This window comes from Bos grunniens, chromosome 18, assembly GCF_055505025.1.
Source record: "Bos grunniens cultivar Pamir isolate PY7600 chromosome 18, Bosgru_T2T1.0, whole genome shotgun sequence".
Classification (NCBI taxonomy): Eukaryota; Metazoa; Chordata; class Mammalia; order Artiodactyla; family Bovidae; genus Bos; species Bos grunniens.
Genome location: NC_141182.1, coordinates 1,798,400 through 1,816,080, shown reverse-complemented (window position 1 = coordinate 1,816,080; position 17,681 = coordinate 1,798,400). Strand labels below are relative to the sequence as shown.

Here is a 17,681-nt window from a genome sequence, read left to right as displayed (position 1 = left end):
AGTCAAGAATTTATCTTATCCTCATAATAATCTCAGACATTTGATACAATTATTACCCCATTTCACAGATAAAGAGTACACGACACAAAATTGCCATGTGACTGGCCAAGGTTACAAAAAGTGAGCGGAATGTCACATTTTTTCTGAAACCCACTGCTTGGGCCTCCCAGGCTCCCTATTAACGACTGCAGTTTTGTAAAGTACATTCTCTAAGAAAAATTTAAGTAGTGCAAATGAAGTTCAAGGTCTCCCTGCCCATGCCCATTCCTGGCAGTATCCTCCTTCTGGCGCTCTCCTTCCAGTCCTGTTCCTGTCCATATGTACTATTATGTCCACAGACATTATTTCTGACATGAGTAGCTTCCCATACATAATATTCTTTAACAAAATGTCTTGAACATTTTTCCCTGTTGCATATGTCGACCTAGCCAATTATCTCTGTTGCATAGTATTCCATTGAATGGATGTGCCTAATTTATTTTTCCAGTACCCTGAGCGCGCGCGCGTTTCCACTTTTCCGGGATTACAAACAATGCTGCCATTCATAACTTTTCCGAAAGAGCCACACATCTTTTCACTAGAGTTGTGACGTTTCTACCGAAGGACCCACGTGACGAACCCGTGCAAGCCTGGTAAATTGCCAATCGGACGGTGGTCGCTTACGCTGGGACAACGCCTGTGGGTTTCTTCTCCGAGTTTGATTTCTGCCTCTGCGGAGCAGAGCTGCGGCCCGCTCCGCCGCACCCTCAGGACTCCCCGGCCCCGGGCTAAACAAATGGACACACCCCAAGCCTAGAACTCGAGCCTCAGGAAACGCGTTCTGTCTTGGAGACGCCCTGGCTCCTCTGGGAGTTGTAGTTTTGCTGCCCCGCGGAGCCACCGTCTCCCCTCCACACCCCTTCTCGAAGGGACGGCTCACTGCCCTTTAGGAAGGAGTTACTCGGACCATGTCTGAAGACCCGCGAGGTCGCTCGGAGCTGGAAATCGGGGAGGGACCACCCCGGGCGGGGAGAGCGCTGAAACTACACTTCCCAGGACGCGCAGCGAGGCATGCGCCGCCCCGCCTTGGAGAGTTGGCGGCGCGGGGCGCCGGGCGCAGGCAGGTATGTGGGTGTGCGCGGACCCGGCGCCGCGCGGGTGCCGCCAGCCGTTTCGCCGACCGCTGCCCACCTCTTGGGCCCGCAGGACTGAGCTGGGCCACTGGCTGCCGGTTTCCTTACAGGGAAGAGTCTCTTCGAACTCTGGCGGCGCCCCCGAGCGCCCGCTTGCTGTGGGGTGGCTGCAGGCCCCTCATCCCGTTGGCCCAGGTCTTCTTACAGGAGCTCTGAGACTTGGGGACACCCAGGACAGGGACTCCAGGCGGCTGGGCCGCTGGGTGCCGGGCTGGTGACTTTCCCTTTGAGGTCACTTTTCCTGCCTCATTTTACCCCGTCGGGTCTCGTCATTATCCGCTTATCTCAACTATATTTCCTTTGTGTGATTTGCAGTGTAATCTCTACTTCCATGGAGAAGGCAATGGCACCCCACTCCAGTTCTCTTGCCTGGAAAATCCCATGGATGGAGGAGCCTGGAAGGCTGCAGTCCATGGGGTCGCTGAGAGTCGGACACGACTGAGCGCCTTCACTTTCACTTTTCACTTTCATGCATTGGAGAAGGAAATGGCAACCCACTCCAGTGTTCTTGCCTGGAGAATCCCAGGGACGGGGGAGCCTGGTGGGCTGTCATCTCTGGGGTCGCACAGAGTAGGACATGACTGAAGTGACTTAGCAGCTCTACTTCCAATCACTTTCCTTCTGCCTTCCTTTTTCCCCAGAAGGCAAATCAGATCCCTCCGTGAAACTACTTTTTCCCCTTTAAAATGCAAAATCACTGCCCTACTTCTCTTCAAGAAGCAAATATGAAGAGGCCTTATTTTATTCTGTCCCTGACTCCCCTTCCCTATCCTAATTTTGGGCAGCGTGTGGCTGAGGGCATTAAAAACCTTTTCAACTTGACCTCGGTAGGTGAAGCTCTATTGGAAGTGTGTAGAATGTTGGAATAGAGAGGCCTTGCTATCTAAGATCTCCGTACAAATGTTAAGTATGACAGAGGGTGAAGACTCCAGGAGAGAGGTCTTGTTTCTGCAGGGTGCATAAGGACATCAATCTTGGAGCTGGACACACCTGACCTGTCTGTACAAGCTGTATATGACCTTCATTATCCCCATTACCTAAATAAGAATCTGAGCGACTCAGGCCCCAGTCATGACTGCAGTATCAACTAACATTTGTGAACTGGACAGAATGCTTCCCTGGCAGTGGTGTTGTGAGGACGAAAAATCAGTGTCTTAACTATGGGTCAGAGTGAGTGGGTGAGCTAACTCTTAACAGCGGCCATCTTTAATGCCATCCTTGATTCACTGTCACCTTGTATTGGGCACTTTACATATATTTAGTACTTTTGTTCTATTTTCAGTCCTACAAAGCAGGTTTGGTGTAGTGGTAAAGAGAATGGACTTTGGAAAAAAGGTGTCTGGGTTCAGATTTGGCTCTACCGCTTGCTAGCTGTGTGACCTTGGGCAAGTCAATCTCTCTGTGTCTCAGTTTCTTCATCTTTAAGGATCAAGAGAGTACTTCCCAGATATTTAGAGGTTCTTAGAGTAATTTTTCCTTTGATGGTGCTGATAGAAAAATGATGTACTTGCCATACTGGTTCAGGTCCTCAGAAAAGCAGACAATAGGATGAGATTAAACTTGCAAGAGATTTATTGGGGGAGGGAGGAAGGGGAGGGACCTGGAGGAAGCTGGGAGAGCTGTCTGTCTGCATTCCAGGTCCACTTCCTGTGACAGAACACTGGAAGGAAGACAGGAGGTATGCCCGGAAGCTCTCAGACTGCAGTGTGGTTCTGAGACAGCTTCTGTTGGGTTGAATGGGGAGTTCTGGCACCAAGGAGGCCTCCCAGGGGATCCCCATCTTGTCTGAGCGGGTCTGTCTTCTTCCAGTCGTTGGTTGATGGGTTGCTGGGCCTCCATGTGAACGAGATGGGGGGCATCTGCCATTATGCTTCCTACCACCGGAGGCCAGAGCCAGTTAGGGGGTGCCAAAGGTCTCACAGGGAGTTGGTGGCCAGCCTGGAATCCCCAGCCACACCCTTCACTGGGAAGGCCTGATGGGTAACCTAGGGAATGCCTCTGACCTCAGATCCCTGGCCAAGATCTCCTGCTCGGATTTCCCTCTGGATTCCCCTCCTGAGCTGAGTGGGGAGCCGAGCAGTTTCTGTTAGTGGCAGAGGCTTTCCCTGGAAGCTTGTGGGAGTGTGGGTGTTGCTAAGTGGCAGTATCTGTCAGCCTGAACCACGGCTTGTGGCAGCAGAGTCTGACACAGGAAGAAATGGACTGAGGTTCAGGTTCCTGTTGGCTCCGACTGGAATGCGGGTGGACTGCGGACGGAGGTGTGCTCAGGGCACCTCTGGGGTGCCCCACAGCTCGCCCCACTGGCCCTCCCCATGCTGAGCTCTGGGGGCTGCTGCGTGGCACCACCGCTGGCAGTGCACTTCTAAGGACCCGCTATGGAGGTCTTGGGGAGGCCGAGCCTTGGCAGTCAGACTGTTCTTACGTGGCAGGACAGGAGCGTCGCGGGGATAGGAGTGGGTGAAGCTGTGGCTTCGGCCTCACCTTCCCCCCACTGCTCAGAGTGCTCTGGAGGAAGGTGACTGACAGGTGGGGTTGCAGCCCCATCTGGCTTGGAGTCTTTGAGAGGGGACGTCCCCTCCGAGGGCCCTGTAGTGGGTGCTGTGGGCACACTGCCCTTGAACAGACTGGTGCACCCCTCCCAGAGCTTCCCTCTTTGCAGGGAATTGCCCGCACCCTCAGGAGCCTGGACATAGAGCCTCCCTCCCCAGCCTCAGCTCAGAGCCAGCGATTGGGTGATGAGGGGCCTGCGGTACAGAAAGGGTGGCCCCGTGCTTTAAGCGGGGGGCCGCTGTCAACGCCACCCCCTCTCCTTTCTTCCTCTTCTGAGGAAATCTCATGTACCCAAACTGATAAAGTCAAAGATACACTGATCACGTGACCCAGTAATCCCATACCTCAGTGTCCACCTGGAGAGATGTCTTATGTTCATGTTAAATCTACACGTGAATGTTGACAGCAGTTCTAGTCATGATTACCAAAACCTGGAAGCAGCCCAGATATCCTTCCTTTAGTGGGTGGGTGGAGAAACAGACTGTGGAATGTCCAGGCGATGGAGCACTGCTTGGCAAAAAAGGAGAAAGGGCTACGGCTATGCTTAGCCAACTCAGATGGATCTCAGAGGCGCTGTGTTGAGTGAAAGAAGACAATCTCAAAAGAGTACATTCCAGCTATAGCTCTGGAGAACGGATGGCTGGTTGTCAGAGGTGCCGCATGGAGGAGGGTGTGACTGTAAATGGTTGAGGTGTAGTTCTTTGAGATGCAGATGGTGGTAGTGACCACAAGAATCTATATGTGTGTTAAAACTCATAAAACTATTTACAACCAGAAAAATCAATTTTAGGATATGATAATTTAAACACATTCACATACCTCTGTATCTCTGCCCAGGAAACCCTTCAACTTTGGCCAGAATGGAGCAGCCAAAGGGGGTTGATTGGACGGTCATCATCCTGACGTGTCAGTACAAGGACAGCGTTGAGGTCTTCCAGAGAGGTAGTTGACCCTCCCTCTGCATGCTGCCCCTGGTGTAGAACCCACTCCCTGTTCCTTGCCACATATCCCTGGAGCCCCAGGAGCCAGGCAGTCCCAGGTTCAAACCTAGATTCTGCTTCTTCCTTGCCATGTGACCTCAGACACATGTCAGTTCACTGAGACTTGGTTTTCTCATCTGTGAAGTGGGAGTAACTGTCCTTACCTCACTGAGTTGGGAAAAGATCTAATGAGCTACTAGATGAAAAGGTGCTAAGTCAAAGAAGAGAAAATAATGGCGGTTGGGAGGTTTGCTCTAGGTGCTCGGGACTGGGGGTGGGGTGCTGGGGGGCAGGTCCCAGCCGTGTTCTGACTGCAGAGCTGGAAATACGGCAGAAGCGAGAGCAGATCCCTGCCGGAACGCTGCTGCTGGCTGTGGAGGACCCTGAGGTTCACGTGGGCAGTGGGGGAGCCACCCTCAATGCCCTGCTGGTGGCTGCTGAGCACCTGAGCGCCCGCGCAGGCTTCACCGTGAGTGGTCCTGATGTCCCCTCCTCAGCACGGCAGGGTGGGGGCTTCAATCAGAGCTTTCCCTGGTCCCGCTCCTCGGGCCCCACCGCCCTGCCCCATTCAGGGTCAGCATCATGTTTGCGTCTGTAGATTGGGCAGACTCACCCAGGTGAGGGCAAAACACAGGGCCAGCCTTTGGTAGTAGTTCAGAGCCAGTGTCGGAACTCTTGAAAAATCCGTCTTGCCACCCTGGGCTCTCCTTCCCACGTGGCAGTGGCTTGCTGGAGCTGGGATGCAGCAGCCCCAGAGGGTAGGGCACCAGCCCACGTCCCGCACACACCCAGTCACTTCAGTCGGTCACCCTGCTGGCGTGGTGCCCTGGCACAGGGAGGGAGGGTAGCTGCAGCTGTGGCTGCAGCCTGGCACTGGGAGTGGTGCCAGTGAGCCGGGGGACCACTGTGTGGCTGCCAGCCAGCCCCACGCTATCGTCTGCAAGTTTCCCTACAAGTGGGGCAGGGGTGGCCCCACCGCCAGGCCGCTTTGTCCCCTCATCCCGGAGGGGCCAGGGCTGTCTTGTGCCTGCCTCTGGCCATTGGTCTTACCTGTTATTGCTTTGCTACTTGTGTGGACTGGTGCTGGGGTTTCTCCCTGGAGGGGAGGCTGCCATCCTTGGCTGCCATCTGTCCAGACCTCTGTCAACAGGGCTCTCCCACTTCTGATAGGTGGTCACGTCAGATGTTCTGCACTCGGCCTGGATCCTCATCCTGCACATGGTTAGTAGAATGCCCGGCAGGGCCCACGCAGGAGGGAGCCATTGGTTCTTGGGGCTGGACGGGACCTTAGAGGGCGCCTTCCTCTGTGCAAGGTGTCCACTGTGCACGTTCGGAAGCGTCAGGATCAGAATTGATCCAGGTGTTCAAAAGGGGGAATTGGATAAATAAAAGCAGCATATCCTCTGGAGGAATGTTAGACAGCGATTAAAAGGTCCATTTAACTCTCTGCACTCACCTGTGCGTTGACTGACTCTGTGACCTGGGGCAGTGGTCACGTGATCATTTCTAGGCCTTGGTTAGCACTTCCTCCTTCATGTGGAAGTGTTGAGATGGCCCATTAAATGTTTAAATTGGGGCTGGACCTGGCTCACTGTGAGTGTCAGTGAATGTGTTTTCATTATTTAGTGAAAAAGGTGAGTCACACAAGTTTGAATAGAATGATCTCGGCTTTTTTAATTGAAAGTTTGGTTGAGATCATCATAGATGCACATATAAGAAATAGTCCAGAGAGAAACCTCTGTAAACCTTGCGTAGATCCCTGCAATGGTCATATTTTCCAAAACTATAGTATAGCCACAGCCAGGATATTGATTTTGATGTGGTTCCCAATCTTATTTCTCCAGTTTGACTTACACTCCTATGTGTGTGTGTGAAGTTCTATTTTCTCCACCTTTTAAGTTTTTGTAAAAACATAGTCTGCATATGAGGTATATGAAAGGATATACCTCAAAAATGAGGGCAATGGTTATTATCCCTGAGGGGGTCTTTTTCCTTTTGTGTATCTGCATTGTCTAATTTTTTACCATAGTCATTTCAAAAATTACATGGAAAAGTTATATGAGAAAAACCCTTGTCAAAGTCCAGAGCCTGGTGGCTTTCCGCTCTGGCCCTCTGCCCCAGGCTCCTCTGCCTGTCCCCGCTCCCCCAGGGCCGAGACTTCCCCTTTGATGACTGTGGCCGGGCCTTCACCTGCCTCCCTGTGGAGAACCCCCAGGCCCCCGTGGAGGCCGTGGTCTGCAACCTGGACTGCCTGCTGGACATCATGAGCCATCGGGTGAGGCCGGGCCCTTGTCCTGTTCCCCACTGTGCCCCAGCCATGGTCTTTGCTGGCTGAGACAGGGGACGCCAGAACAATGGCTTTGGGAGCCCACGTTTAGTTACCAACAATGGCTTTGGGTGCCAGCTTTTAGGGGGCGCTTCAGGAGAGTAGTATGCCGCCCTGGGGGAGGCGTGGCCCCAAAAGTAGGTGGGAGGGTGGGCATGGGCATCGCAGGTCAGGGGACCCCGTCCCCTCAGCAGCCTAGTCCCCCGGAACAGGCGGAGGCCGTGCCCATGGGCAGGACTGGGCCCAGCCAGCTCTCTCTCTCCCCAGCTGGGCCCGGGATCCCCGCCGGGCGTGTGGGTCTGCAGCACGGACATGCTGCTGTCGGTGCCTCCGCACCCAGGTGAGCTTGCGGAGGTTTGCGGCTGCCTTCTCTAGGCGCCGCTGCGCCCTCTCTGCCTCTCCTCCCCCACCCGCCATCTCGGCCTGGCCCGCTGCCCCTGCTGCTGCCCCTGCGGAAGGGATGCTCTGAGGTTTTCGGGATGGAGCCTAGAGCAGGAGGCAGGCTTCCCCTGCCGCGCCTCCCTCTCCTGTCCGTGGGATGGAGACACCCAGTCTGTCCCTTTGGCCCCCAAGGGCTCCGGGGACAAGCCTGGGGGGTAAGGTGCTGTCATTCTCCCAGAGGAATGCCCATGTTGGAAACCATGGAAACGTGCTTTCTCTAGAGGTGCCTGCACAGGCCTGCCCTGAGTGCATGCCTCCTGGCAGGGCCCCCCCGCCGCCACTGCCCTTGCCTTGGGTTGGGGTCCCTGGAGAGCCTCCTGACTCCCCCACCCACAGGCATCAGCTGGGACGGCTTCCGGGGAGCCAGAGGGATCGCCCTTCCGGGGAGCATGGCCTACGCCCGGAGCCATGGTGTCTACCTGACCGACTCTGAGGTAGGACCCCGGGCCCGTGGTCTGTGCAGCCTGGTCCTGACTCCTGGCTGGCCTGGGTTTGAGGTTTTCCCCATGGCAGCAGCTCCTGTGCTCACTTAGTCTTTTGCCAAACACGAGTTGCCCCCAATCCTGTGCCGGGCTCCGTGCCTGCACTTGGGGCTGTGGAGACATTCAAAGCCGTGGAGACGGTCTGCCGTGGGGCTGGGGGAGGTCTTGGGCACTGGTGTCTGGGGAGTGTCCCGGCTCTCTCAGACTGCATCAGAGGTTTGCACCTGGAGAACACCCTCCCTCTCGGTCTCTTTGCCTCCTTTCCTAACTCTGTCTCCTCCTCTCACCTAGGGCTTCGTTCTGGACATTTACTACCAGGGCACTGAGGCAGAGATACAACGATGCGCCAGGCCCGATGGGCGTGTGCCGCTGGTACGGCTGCCAGCCCCCAGGGTGGGGGGCTTGGAGACTTTATGGGATGGGAGAGGGAGGGGTTGCCTTCCTGCCCAGGGCAGAGCCCTCCTCCTTCCAGGAAGGCTAGAACCAGAATCTGAGGCAGATCTGGAACGGGTATTCAGGGGAGCAGGTGGCGCCAAAACCTAAGGACAGGGTTAGCCTTGGCATTCAGAGTCTTGTCCTGAATGAGAAGGGCCAGAAGCAGGCTCGAGGGATCTTTCTAGAAGGAAGGACAGAGATGTAAGAGGTGCGTAAGAGTCTGGGACTAGGCCATAGGGAAGATGGAGGAGCCCTGAAAATTGAGGGGTCCCCAGAAGGTGCCTGTTGAGGGGCCTTTGGTGGGGAGCTGCCTCCAGTCAGCCTGGAGTCCCGGCGCTACAGTAGCCCAGAAGATGAAGACCCTGTCCAGTGTGGCCTGGGGGGCCTGTCTGCCCCCGCCCTCCCCAGCTCAGGCACACGCCTGGACCCAGGGTCTCCTCCCTGACCCTTGTGGGGTTCCCTGCAGGTGTCCGGGGTTGTCTTCTTCTCTGTGGAAACTGCTGAGCGCCTCCTGGCCACCCACGTGAGCCCGCCTCTGGATGCCTGCACCTATCTGGGCTTAGACTCTGGAGCCCGGCCTGGCCAGGTGCCCGGGACTGGGGACCGGGAGGCCTTGACATGGGCGAGAGGCCCTGATGCTACTGGTCTGGCTGCGGGGCCTCCAGCCAGTCTGTTCCCCTCTGTGTGTCCGCGTCTCTGGGGAGGGAGTGGGCCCCACTCAGCCGGAGAGCCCACTGACAGTAGTGCCCACCCCTGTCCCAGCTGTCTCTGTTTTTTGACATCCTGCTCTGCATGGCCCGGAACGTGCAAAGGGAGGACTTCCTGGTGGGGCGGCCCCCGGAGATGGGGCAAGGTGATGCGGACGTCGCGGGCTATCTGCACGGCGCCCGGGCTGAGCTATGGAGGCAGCTCCGCGGTCAGCCGCTCACAGTGGGTGGGTCCTGCCTTTCTGCGCTCTGGGTAGGGAAGCCTTGGGAGTGGGGACCCCCAGGGGAGGCTCCTCCCTCACCCGCTGGCCTCTGGGCCCCTAGGCCAGGCCGGCCTCATGAGCACCTGCGCGGGACAGCTACCTTCTCCCAGTTCCAAGTCCCCTGGGCTGACATACCGCTTCCCTTCTTTCTTCGTCTCATTCCTGGGCTCCTGTCCTGGTCTTGCTGCTTTGTAGCTGGGTGACTTTGGGCAGGTTGCCGAGCCTCTCTGGATCTCAGCTTCCCCATCAGCACAGTGGGCTCGTTTTCACGTCTGCCCTCCCAGGCCCTGATGAGGCCGTGTTTTCTGGTGGCCCAGCCTGGTGTCAGAGCCGCAGGAGGCAGGGCGTTGAGGTCAGTACTTGTGTCTCTACAGCGTATGTCCCTGATGGCAGCTACAGCTATATGACCAACTCAGCCAGTGAGTTCCTGCACAGTCTCACATCCCCAGGGGCTCTGGGGGCCCAGGTCATACACTCCCAGGTGGAGGTAAGACCTGCCTGGAGGTGAGGCCCGCAGAGGTGCCTACAGGGTGCTTGGTGGCCATGGGGGCTGCAGGGAGGGGCGGGAACAGCATGCTTGGGACAGACTGTGAGCGTAGGTGTTATTACCTCATTTCACACAGGAGTCACTGGAGGCTCAGGGAGGTTAAGTAACTTGCTTAAGGCCACAGAGCCAGAAGTAGCCAAGTCAGGATTCTACATCCCAGTCTGACTGATTGAGAAGCTAAAGAGTGCCCCTTAACCCTTTCTGAAGAGTCTGCTCAGGGAGTCAGGCAAATTCATGGTGATGGGCAGGTAGAGTGCAGAGGCAACACTCAGGGTGGCAGGGGTTGGACTAGCTGGACAGGTGGGAGTTTTCTGGGGGGCTGTCATCTGGTGGGACCCCCATTTCTGGGTTCAGGTTTGCTCTGGAGGGGAGCGTGCCCCTGGCGGAACAGCAGGAACCAAGATGGGGTGGGAGTTGGCCTAAGGCTGGGGCCAGGGAGGTGCAGAGAGGGATCTGGCCGGCCGACAGGCGTGGGGAGCGGCAGGAGTTCTGGCTGGGGCCGGGCTGTGGAGGAGGATTGGGGCCGCCCCTGCTGGGGCCTCACAGCTTTCTCCCGGGTCTGCAGGAGCGGCCGCTGCTGGAGGCCGGGAGCGCTGTGGTCAGCTGCCTGCTGGAGGGCCCCGTGCGGCTGGGCCCCGGGAGTGTCCTGCAGCACTGCCACCTACGGGTGAGGCCGGGCGTGTGGTGGGGAAGCCCGCTCTGGGGCGTGCCTGGACTCCGCTGAGCACGCAGACCCCGTCCTCTCCCCCCCAGGGCCCCATTCACGTTGGCACTGGCTGCTTCGTGAGTGGCCTGGACGTGGCCCAGTCCCAGGCGCTGCACGGTGTGGAGCTGCGTGACCTTGTCCTGCGGGGACACCACGTGCAGCTGCACGGTGCACCTAGCCGGGCCTTCACCCTCGTGGGCCGCCTGGACAGCTGGGAGGTAGGTGCTCAGCGGCCTCCCCTCACCCCCGTTTTTAGGCCTTGGGCAGCCCCAGTGTCCTCAGCACAGCGCCCACTCCCCTGCGGGGCTCTGCGAGCGCTCACCTGGGGAATACAGGCTGTGAGGAGGATGCGGCCGGTAGGGCCTCAGCAGGCCTTTCCCTCCCTGCTCCTGGCTAGCTGGGGACTCCTACCCCCATTTTTCAGGCTGAGACTGAGGTTCAGAGAAGGAAGCGACCCGCCTTGGCTGCAGAGCCAGTTGCAGTGGGTCAGGCCGGAGGCCAGCATTCTGCTCCGGGTCCCAGGCCCCCGGGCAGGCATCTGGAGGTGCCAGGGCTTGTCGCTGGTTCAGGACCTGTTTGCCCGTGTGCCCCCATCTCTCTTCCTGCGACCCCAGTCCCCTGGCCTTATTTTCCCTAACCCCTTCCTGTGGTCCCATCAGTCCTGACTGCTTCCTTCTCTTCTCCCAGAGACAGGGAACAGGAACATATCTCAACATGTCTTGGAGTAAATTCTTCCAGAAGACGGGCATCCGGTAGGGTGGATGGCCCCATGGGGCTCCGTGGGCCTTGGCAGCCGGGGTGGCAGCTGCCTGGAGGCTCAGGGCCCACCTCCCTCAATCCCTGGGGCCTGGGGTAGTTTTGAGCAGCCTCATCTGCCCTAGCATCTTCCCCCTGGGCTATTCCAAATTATTGACCGTGCCCAGGCTCTGGGATTTTGTTCAGCGGCCTGGGAAAGGAGGCAGGGCAGCTGGGCCTCCCGCCCTGAATCGCTCGCTTGTGCCGTCTCTGGAGGGCTTGGTCCTGTCCCCAGGAAGGAGCCAGGCCCCCGCTGACAGGTGGTCGGGGCTGGGGGACCGTGCTCCCTTCCTGCTGATGCGGCTTCTCCCCACCTCAGGGACTGGGACCTGTGGGACCCGGACGTGCCCCTCACTGAGCGCTGCCTCCTCAGTGCCCGTCTCTTCCCCGTGCTCCACCCCTCGAGGGCCCCGGGGCCCAGGGATCTGCTGTGGATGCTGGATCCCCAGGAGGATGGGGGCCGGGCCCTGCGCGCTTGGCGGGCTTGCTGGCGTCTGTCCTGGGAGCAGCTGCAGCCGTGCCTGGACCGGGGCGCCACGCTGGCCGCCCGCCGGGACCTGTTCTTCCGCCAGGCCCTGCACAAGGCGCGGCACGTGCTGGAGGCCCGGCAGGACCTCAGCCTGCGCCCGCTGACCTGGGCTGCCGTCCACGAGGGCTGTCCTGGGCCCCTGCTGGCCACGCTGGACCAGGGTGAGTGTGCTGGGCACCCAGCTGGGAAGCCAGACCCCGCATCACCTGCCCTATCTGTCCTCTGGGTCGTCAACCTCAGGCATTAGTGAGACATGAGACTCTAAAGCAGGGGGCAGACACAAGTGGAGTTAACCGTCTGGGTGCTAGGAAGCTCCATCCGAGTCATTGAGGGGTTTGGGGAGAGGTGGGGGCCTGGCGCTGAGCCTCTGGGTCCCATGAGCATCGGCAGAGCATGCATTCTGTGCTGGGGGCCGGATGGGGTGAAGCACTCCAGCAGGGGCTCAGGCAGCGCCTTGTTCCCTGTTGACGGTGTTCACTCAGCCACCCAGGGGGACTGAGGATGAACTCAGGTGGTTTGCTTCCCGAGACTGAGCTCTTACTCACTAAGGGCGTCCTGGGCTGGGACTCACCAGGATGAGAACTTTGCCAGACGGAGAACTGGGGGGCACTCTCAGGCCAGGATACAGGTGGGGCCACAGAGCAGAGGTGTGAGGGGTCTGGGGTGTTTGAGGGCAGAGGGCCTTGGGGACGGGCTTCTCAGCAGCTGCCCGCCTCCTGGTCCGTCAGTGGCAGCTGGTGCGGAAGACCCTGGTGTGGCCGCCCGTGCCCTGGCCTGTGTGGCAGACGTCCTGGGCTGCATGGCGGAGGGCCGAGGCGGCTTGCGCAGTGGGCCTGCGGCCAACCCCGAGTGGGTGTTGCCCTTCTCCTTCCTGGAGCGTGGAGACCTGGCGCGGGGCGTGGAAGGGCTCACCCGGGAGCGGGCCAGGTGGCTGAGCAGGTAGGCTGAGAGCGCCGGAGCCCCTGGAGGAGCCCCTGCCGGCCTTGGAGGTGGGAGCCCAGAGGGGCGGGGCGGCCCCAGATCCCCGGGGCAGTCGGGACCCAGGCCCCACCTTCCCTCCTTCAGGCCAGCCTTGCTGGTGCGGGCCGCCCGCCACTACGAGGGGGCCGGACAGCTGCTGATACGCCGGGCTGTGATGTCCGCCCAGCGCTTCGTCTGCTGCGTGCCGGTGGAGTTGCCGGCGCCCGGGCAGTGGGTGGTGGCGGAGTGCCCGGCGCGGGTGGACTTCTCTGGTGAGCCCATGGAGGAGCGTGGGGTGGGGGTTGGCACCCCAGAGCTGAGCTGGCAGCCCCTCGAGACCAGCTGGGTCTCGTTCTGTTGCCACAGGGGGCTGGAGTGACACGCCGCCCCTGGCCTACGAGCTCGGTGGGGCCGTGCTGGGCCTGGCTGTGCGAGTGGACAGCCGCCGGCCCATTGGGGCCAGGGCTCGCCGCATCCCGGAGCCCGAGCTGCGGCTGGCGGTGGGGCCCCGGCAGGACCAGATGGCCGTGAAGATCGTGTGTTGCAACCTGGACGACATGCGGGGTTACTGCCAGCCCCAGGCCCCAGGTCAGCGCGCCTGCCACGTGCGCGGCGGGGCGTGGGGGCGGAGCCTCAGAGCCTTCAGGCCACAGCGGCCAGGCCTGAGGGGCGCCCTGCCGTCACCCCAACAGCCCACACGGGTGCAGAAGGGAGAGCGGCCCGCGGGCTGTTGCCCAGAGCCCGCAGGGCCTGTCGTGACTGGGGAGGGGGTGTGCACTGCTGCTGGGCTGAGCCCCTGGCCGCGCTGAGACGGGTTGGGGGCTGTTTCCACCCTGGAGACCAAACGCCCATCTGGGGACTGCTCCCTACGCAGGGGCGCTGCTGAAGGCAGCCTTCGTCTGCGCGGGCATCGTCAGTGTCTCCTCCGAGCTCTCGCTGAGGGAGCAGCTGCTACGTGCCTTCGGGGGTGGCTTCGAGCTGCACACCTGGTCTGAGCTGCCCCACGGGTCTGGCCTTGGTGAGTGGGTCCGCCCCTTGCTGCACACCGGCCCGGTCACCCCTTCAGCCTCGCTCTGGCCCCCTCGCCGGGCCCTGCCTCGTGGAGCGGGAGTGGGTGGGGCAGGACGGGCTGGCGGAGCGGCTTCATGCCGGCCCTCTCTCCCGCCCTGCAGGCACCAGCAGCATCCTGGCGGGGGCCGCCCTGGCGGCGGTGCAGCGGGCCGCAGGCCGCGTGGTGGGCGCGGAGGCCCTGATCCACGCAGTCCTGCACCTGGAGCAGGTGCTCACCACAGGTAGGGGGCTGCCCCGGGGCAGGACGGGGGTCATCAGAAACGGGCTCCCCTGGACCTGCAGAGCGCCCACAGCTGCGCTGGGCTGCACAGTGATTAAGAGTTGCCTTCTTATCCCTTTCACACTCTCTCTGGTGCTTTCAAAATGAACTATTTCTACCTCAAAGGACTTGATGTAGAAACAGATACTCTTAAGAGTCCGTGCAACACCTTTCTTGTTAGGTATTCCTTCCGTCTGTGTTCCTAAGGGCCGTCCCTCAGGGCGGGACTGGGTTTGGAGTAGGGGACAGGCCTCTCAGCCTGCTTGTCAGCACCTTGTCCCTCCCCTGGCTGGGGCCCCCACCACCTGAGGGGGCGCCCAGCACAGGGCCATGGTCATACAGAGTGTCTAGCACCAGGCTTCTCACAGTGGCGGCCCCTTAGTGTCCACACAGTAGAGAGCAGCAAGGCCTGTCTGGCTCCAGGGTGCTCTCACCTCGGGATGCCGAGCCTCCCCTCCAGCACAGCCCTGGAAGGAAGCTGCCACAGAGACACACAGATGCCTGACGATGGTCTCTTCCCTGGCCGCCGTGTAGCCCAACTCCTCCTCTCACTGTATTGACTCACATCCTATAATAGGTGGTGTTAGCACAAAGGCCCAATAGGGAAGCCTTTTAGTTTTCTCGGAGTGTACCGTTCATATCCTTCATTTGGGCAAATGACAACTGCTTATCAGATACCCACTCTGCATTGGGCCCTGGGGACAGAATGAACAAAACCAGGGTCCTTGCCATCAGAAGTCATATGGGCTGCTGGAGACGAACATTAATCAATAGCCACTCAAATGAACGTATAATTACAAGCTATGCCAGGTGCCCTGGAGAGGAGGAGTGCCATTAAGGAGTTCTCAGTGTTCCAGGCCTTGACACTAACCACGTTTTGGCCAAAGCGTTCCAGATGCCTCCTGCCATTTGCGTTTCATACTCGAAACCCTTGCAGGCCCTTCTCCAGGTATCAAAGACCTGTGGTTTTGACATTTTTATATAGCCGTCAGAAGAAAAGAGATCCATACCTTTCATTACTGAAGCAGAATGTGAACAAGCTATTTTATATAAAGTTTGATAAGATATGCCGAAAAGCTTATTTCTACCATCAACACCCTTTATCAGGCAAGACGGGGTGCAGGAACTGTTACGCTGTAGGGAGAGTCCTGTGTCATCCTGCCCTGGGGGAAAGGTTAGGGTAAGGTCTTAATCCTTTGATGTGGTTTACCCCAGTTCCAAGAACACATTAGGTCTGCAGCAAACCTCAGGCCTTGGGTTAGGTTCTAAGCTTGGGCTCTGGAATGAAGCCCCTTCCCCTGGGCTTGTCTTGCACCCGGGGCTGGGGCGGAAGCTGTACAGCTCAGCTGACTCAGTGTTGGTGAGGGAAGCTGTTTTCCCAGGCTGGTCCCGGCCAGGGACGCAAGGCCAGAAACCTGGACCAGGAGAGGGAAGCTTGGCCAGGGAGGCCCCAGCGGTAATGGGGCTGGGGCTCTCGTAGGAGGTGGCTGGCAGGACCAGGTGGGTGGCCTCATGCCCGGCATCAAGGTGGGGCGCTCCCAGGCTCAGCTGCCACTGAAGGTAGAAGTGGAGGAGGTCGCTGTGCCTGAGGGCTTTGTCCAGAAGCTCAATGACCACCTGCTGCTGGTGTACACTGGGAAGACCCGCCTGGCCCGGAATCTGCTCCAGGTGAGCCCTGGCCCCAGGAGGGAGGAGGTGGACTGCTCAGCGAGGCTTGGCCTCATGGCTCCTGCACTCCCTGCAGGATGTGCTGAGGAGCTGGTACGCCCGGCTGCCCGCCGTTGTGCAGAACGCCCGCCGCCTGGTGCAGCAGACCGAGGAGTGTGCAGAAGCCTTCCGCCAAGGTGAGGCGCTTCCCCACTGGAGTTCAGAACCCCAGAGTGAGTGCCTGCTGCTGCTCGTGGGTCTGAGGCCAGGGGGCTCTGCAGGGCTTGGTACTGCCCTCGGTACGAGGCCCCCGGGGACAGAGGCCTACAGTCTGTCCTCTGCAGGGTCCGACACTTAAGTGCGAGTCGTGTCTCAGGACAGTACTTGCATCCTGGGGAAGGCCTCCAGCCCACCTACTGGGAAGCAGATGGGGGAAGAGGCTTGGCTTCACAGCTGGGTTCCAGGGAGTCAGAGCTAATCAGGGCCACAGTTAAATGATCACTGTGCTGGGTAACATGCCAGCTGCTCTGTGCTCAAACTCCTTGAGGGGGTTTTTACAGCTCCTGCTTGCAGCCAGTACTGGACCCAGGTTCTGAACCAGGACACCGGTTAAGCAGTGCCTCTGGGCACCCCATCCAGCCTACAGATGACCCCCTTTCTGCCTCCACCCCAGGGAGTCTGCCTCTGCTGGGCCAGTGCCTGACATCATACTGGGAGCAGAAGAAGCTCATGGCTCCAGGCTGTGAGCCCCTGGTGGTGCGGCTTTTGATGGATGTCCTGGCCCCCTACGTGCACGGCCAGAGCCTGGCAGGGGCAGGGGGCGGAGGCTTTCTCTGTCTACTGACCAAGGAACCGCGGCAGAAGGAGGCTCTGGAGGCCGTGCTGGCCAAGACAAAGGTACCGGGTGGTTGGAGTATGCTAACTGGCGGGGACAGGAGCCCTCCCTGTGGCCCACCAGTTAACCAGGGCTACAGCTGTAAGCCCCCTTGGCCCTGCAGCTCAAGTCCAGCCTCCTGAGAGCCTGAAATCCACGCAGAGCCCACTAACACCTCCCATCCTTTGCTCCTAGGGCCTCGGGAACTACAGCATCCACCTGGTAGAAGTGGACACTCAGGGCCTGAGCCTGCAGCTGCTGGGGACTGACACCTCTACCTGAGGCCCCTTCTCTTGAGGCTTGTCCCTGTGCAAGAGGAGAAAGCCTGTAGCTACAGCAGCCCCTGCTGTCCTTCCTCAGGGGAGCGTTCAGTCTTCTCTCCACCCACTTCTCTGTGAACCTGCTTCCAAAGGAAAGCAACCCAAGCTCTGGCCCGGCCCTTTCTAAAACCTGGTGTAGCAGAGACGGTGCTCGGCAACAGGACTGAGACCTGGTTGATGGTGGCCTAGGCTTAGCCTGTGCTCCATCTGGACCTAGGAAAGTCCCAAGCTAAGCGTTTCCTGTGGCCTTTACAAATCCAATGGCCTTGCTTGGGCCTTGGCCTTCTCACTCTCCACCAGGGCCTGAAAGAAGGGAATGACAACCAGCCTTGGCAGACCACTGGGGTCCCTTGGTAAGGCCGACCTTGTAGAGGCCTTTGGGGTCATTTCCTGTGGCCTTCCTTAGAGGTGCAGTTTTTGCCTGAGTAGAGACTTCCTATTCAACACTCCCTCCCAGGCTGACTCAATGGAGGAGTGGGAACATGCCTGTGGCAGAGAGCCAGTGGAGTCCTGCAGCAAGCTGCTGCTAACTGAGGCCTTAACCAGCAATGCTGCAGCTCTACCACGTACCTGTGGGTTCTCAGTCTTCCTGGAATAAATTCACTCTGCATTCCAGG

At 59.1% G+C, this 17,681-nt stretch overlaps 1 protein-coding gene across 5 annotated transcripts; it reads left to right on the top strand.

The window, feature by feature from the left end:
• Positions 1-1,062: 1,062 nt before the first annotated feature.
• FCSK (fucose kinase) lies at positions 1,063-17,679 on the top strand. Of its 5 annotated transcripts, none has more exons than XM_086349770.1 (24): positions 1,063-1,103; positions 4,560-4,664; positions 5,020-5,171; positions 5,873-5,923; positions 6,852-6,977; positions 7,296-7,368; positions 7,806-7,903; positions 8,243-8,323; positions 8,853-8,972; positions 9,149-9,320; positions 9,731-9,843; positions 10,469-10,570; positions 10,657-10,827; positions 11,297-11,361; positions 11,724-12,094; positions 12,662-12,872; positions 12,999-13,165; positions 13,260-13,481; positions 13,768-13,911; positions 14,066-14,185; positions 15,704-15,891; positions 15,968-16,067; positions 16,544-16,767; positions 16,940-17,679. In XM_086349770.1, exons 2-24 carry the CDS (start codon positions 4,583-4,585, stop codon positions 17,024-17,026), a joined length of 3,240 nt encoding a protein of 1,079 aa, XP_086205896.1. In that variant the 5' UTR covers positions 1,063-1,103; positions 4,560-4,582; the 3' UTR covers positions 17,027-17,679. The 5 variants fall into 5 exon arrangements, with proteins under 5 accessions (XP_086205896.1, XP_086205898.1, XP_086205897.1 ...); XM_086349772.1 differs by having other exon boundaries at positions 1,063-1,307; XM_086349771.1 differs by lacking the exon at positions 1,063-1,103 and adding an exon at positions 2,730-2,850.
• The last annotated feature ends 2 nt before the right edge of the window (positions 17,680-17,681 follow it).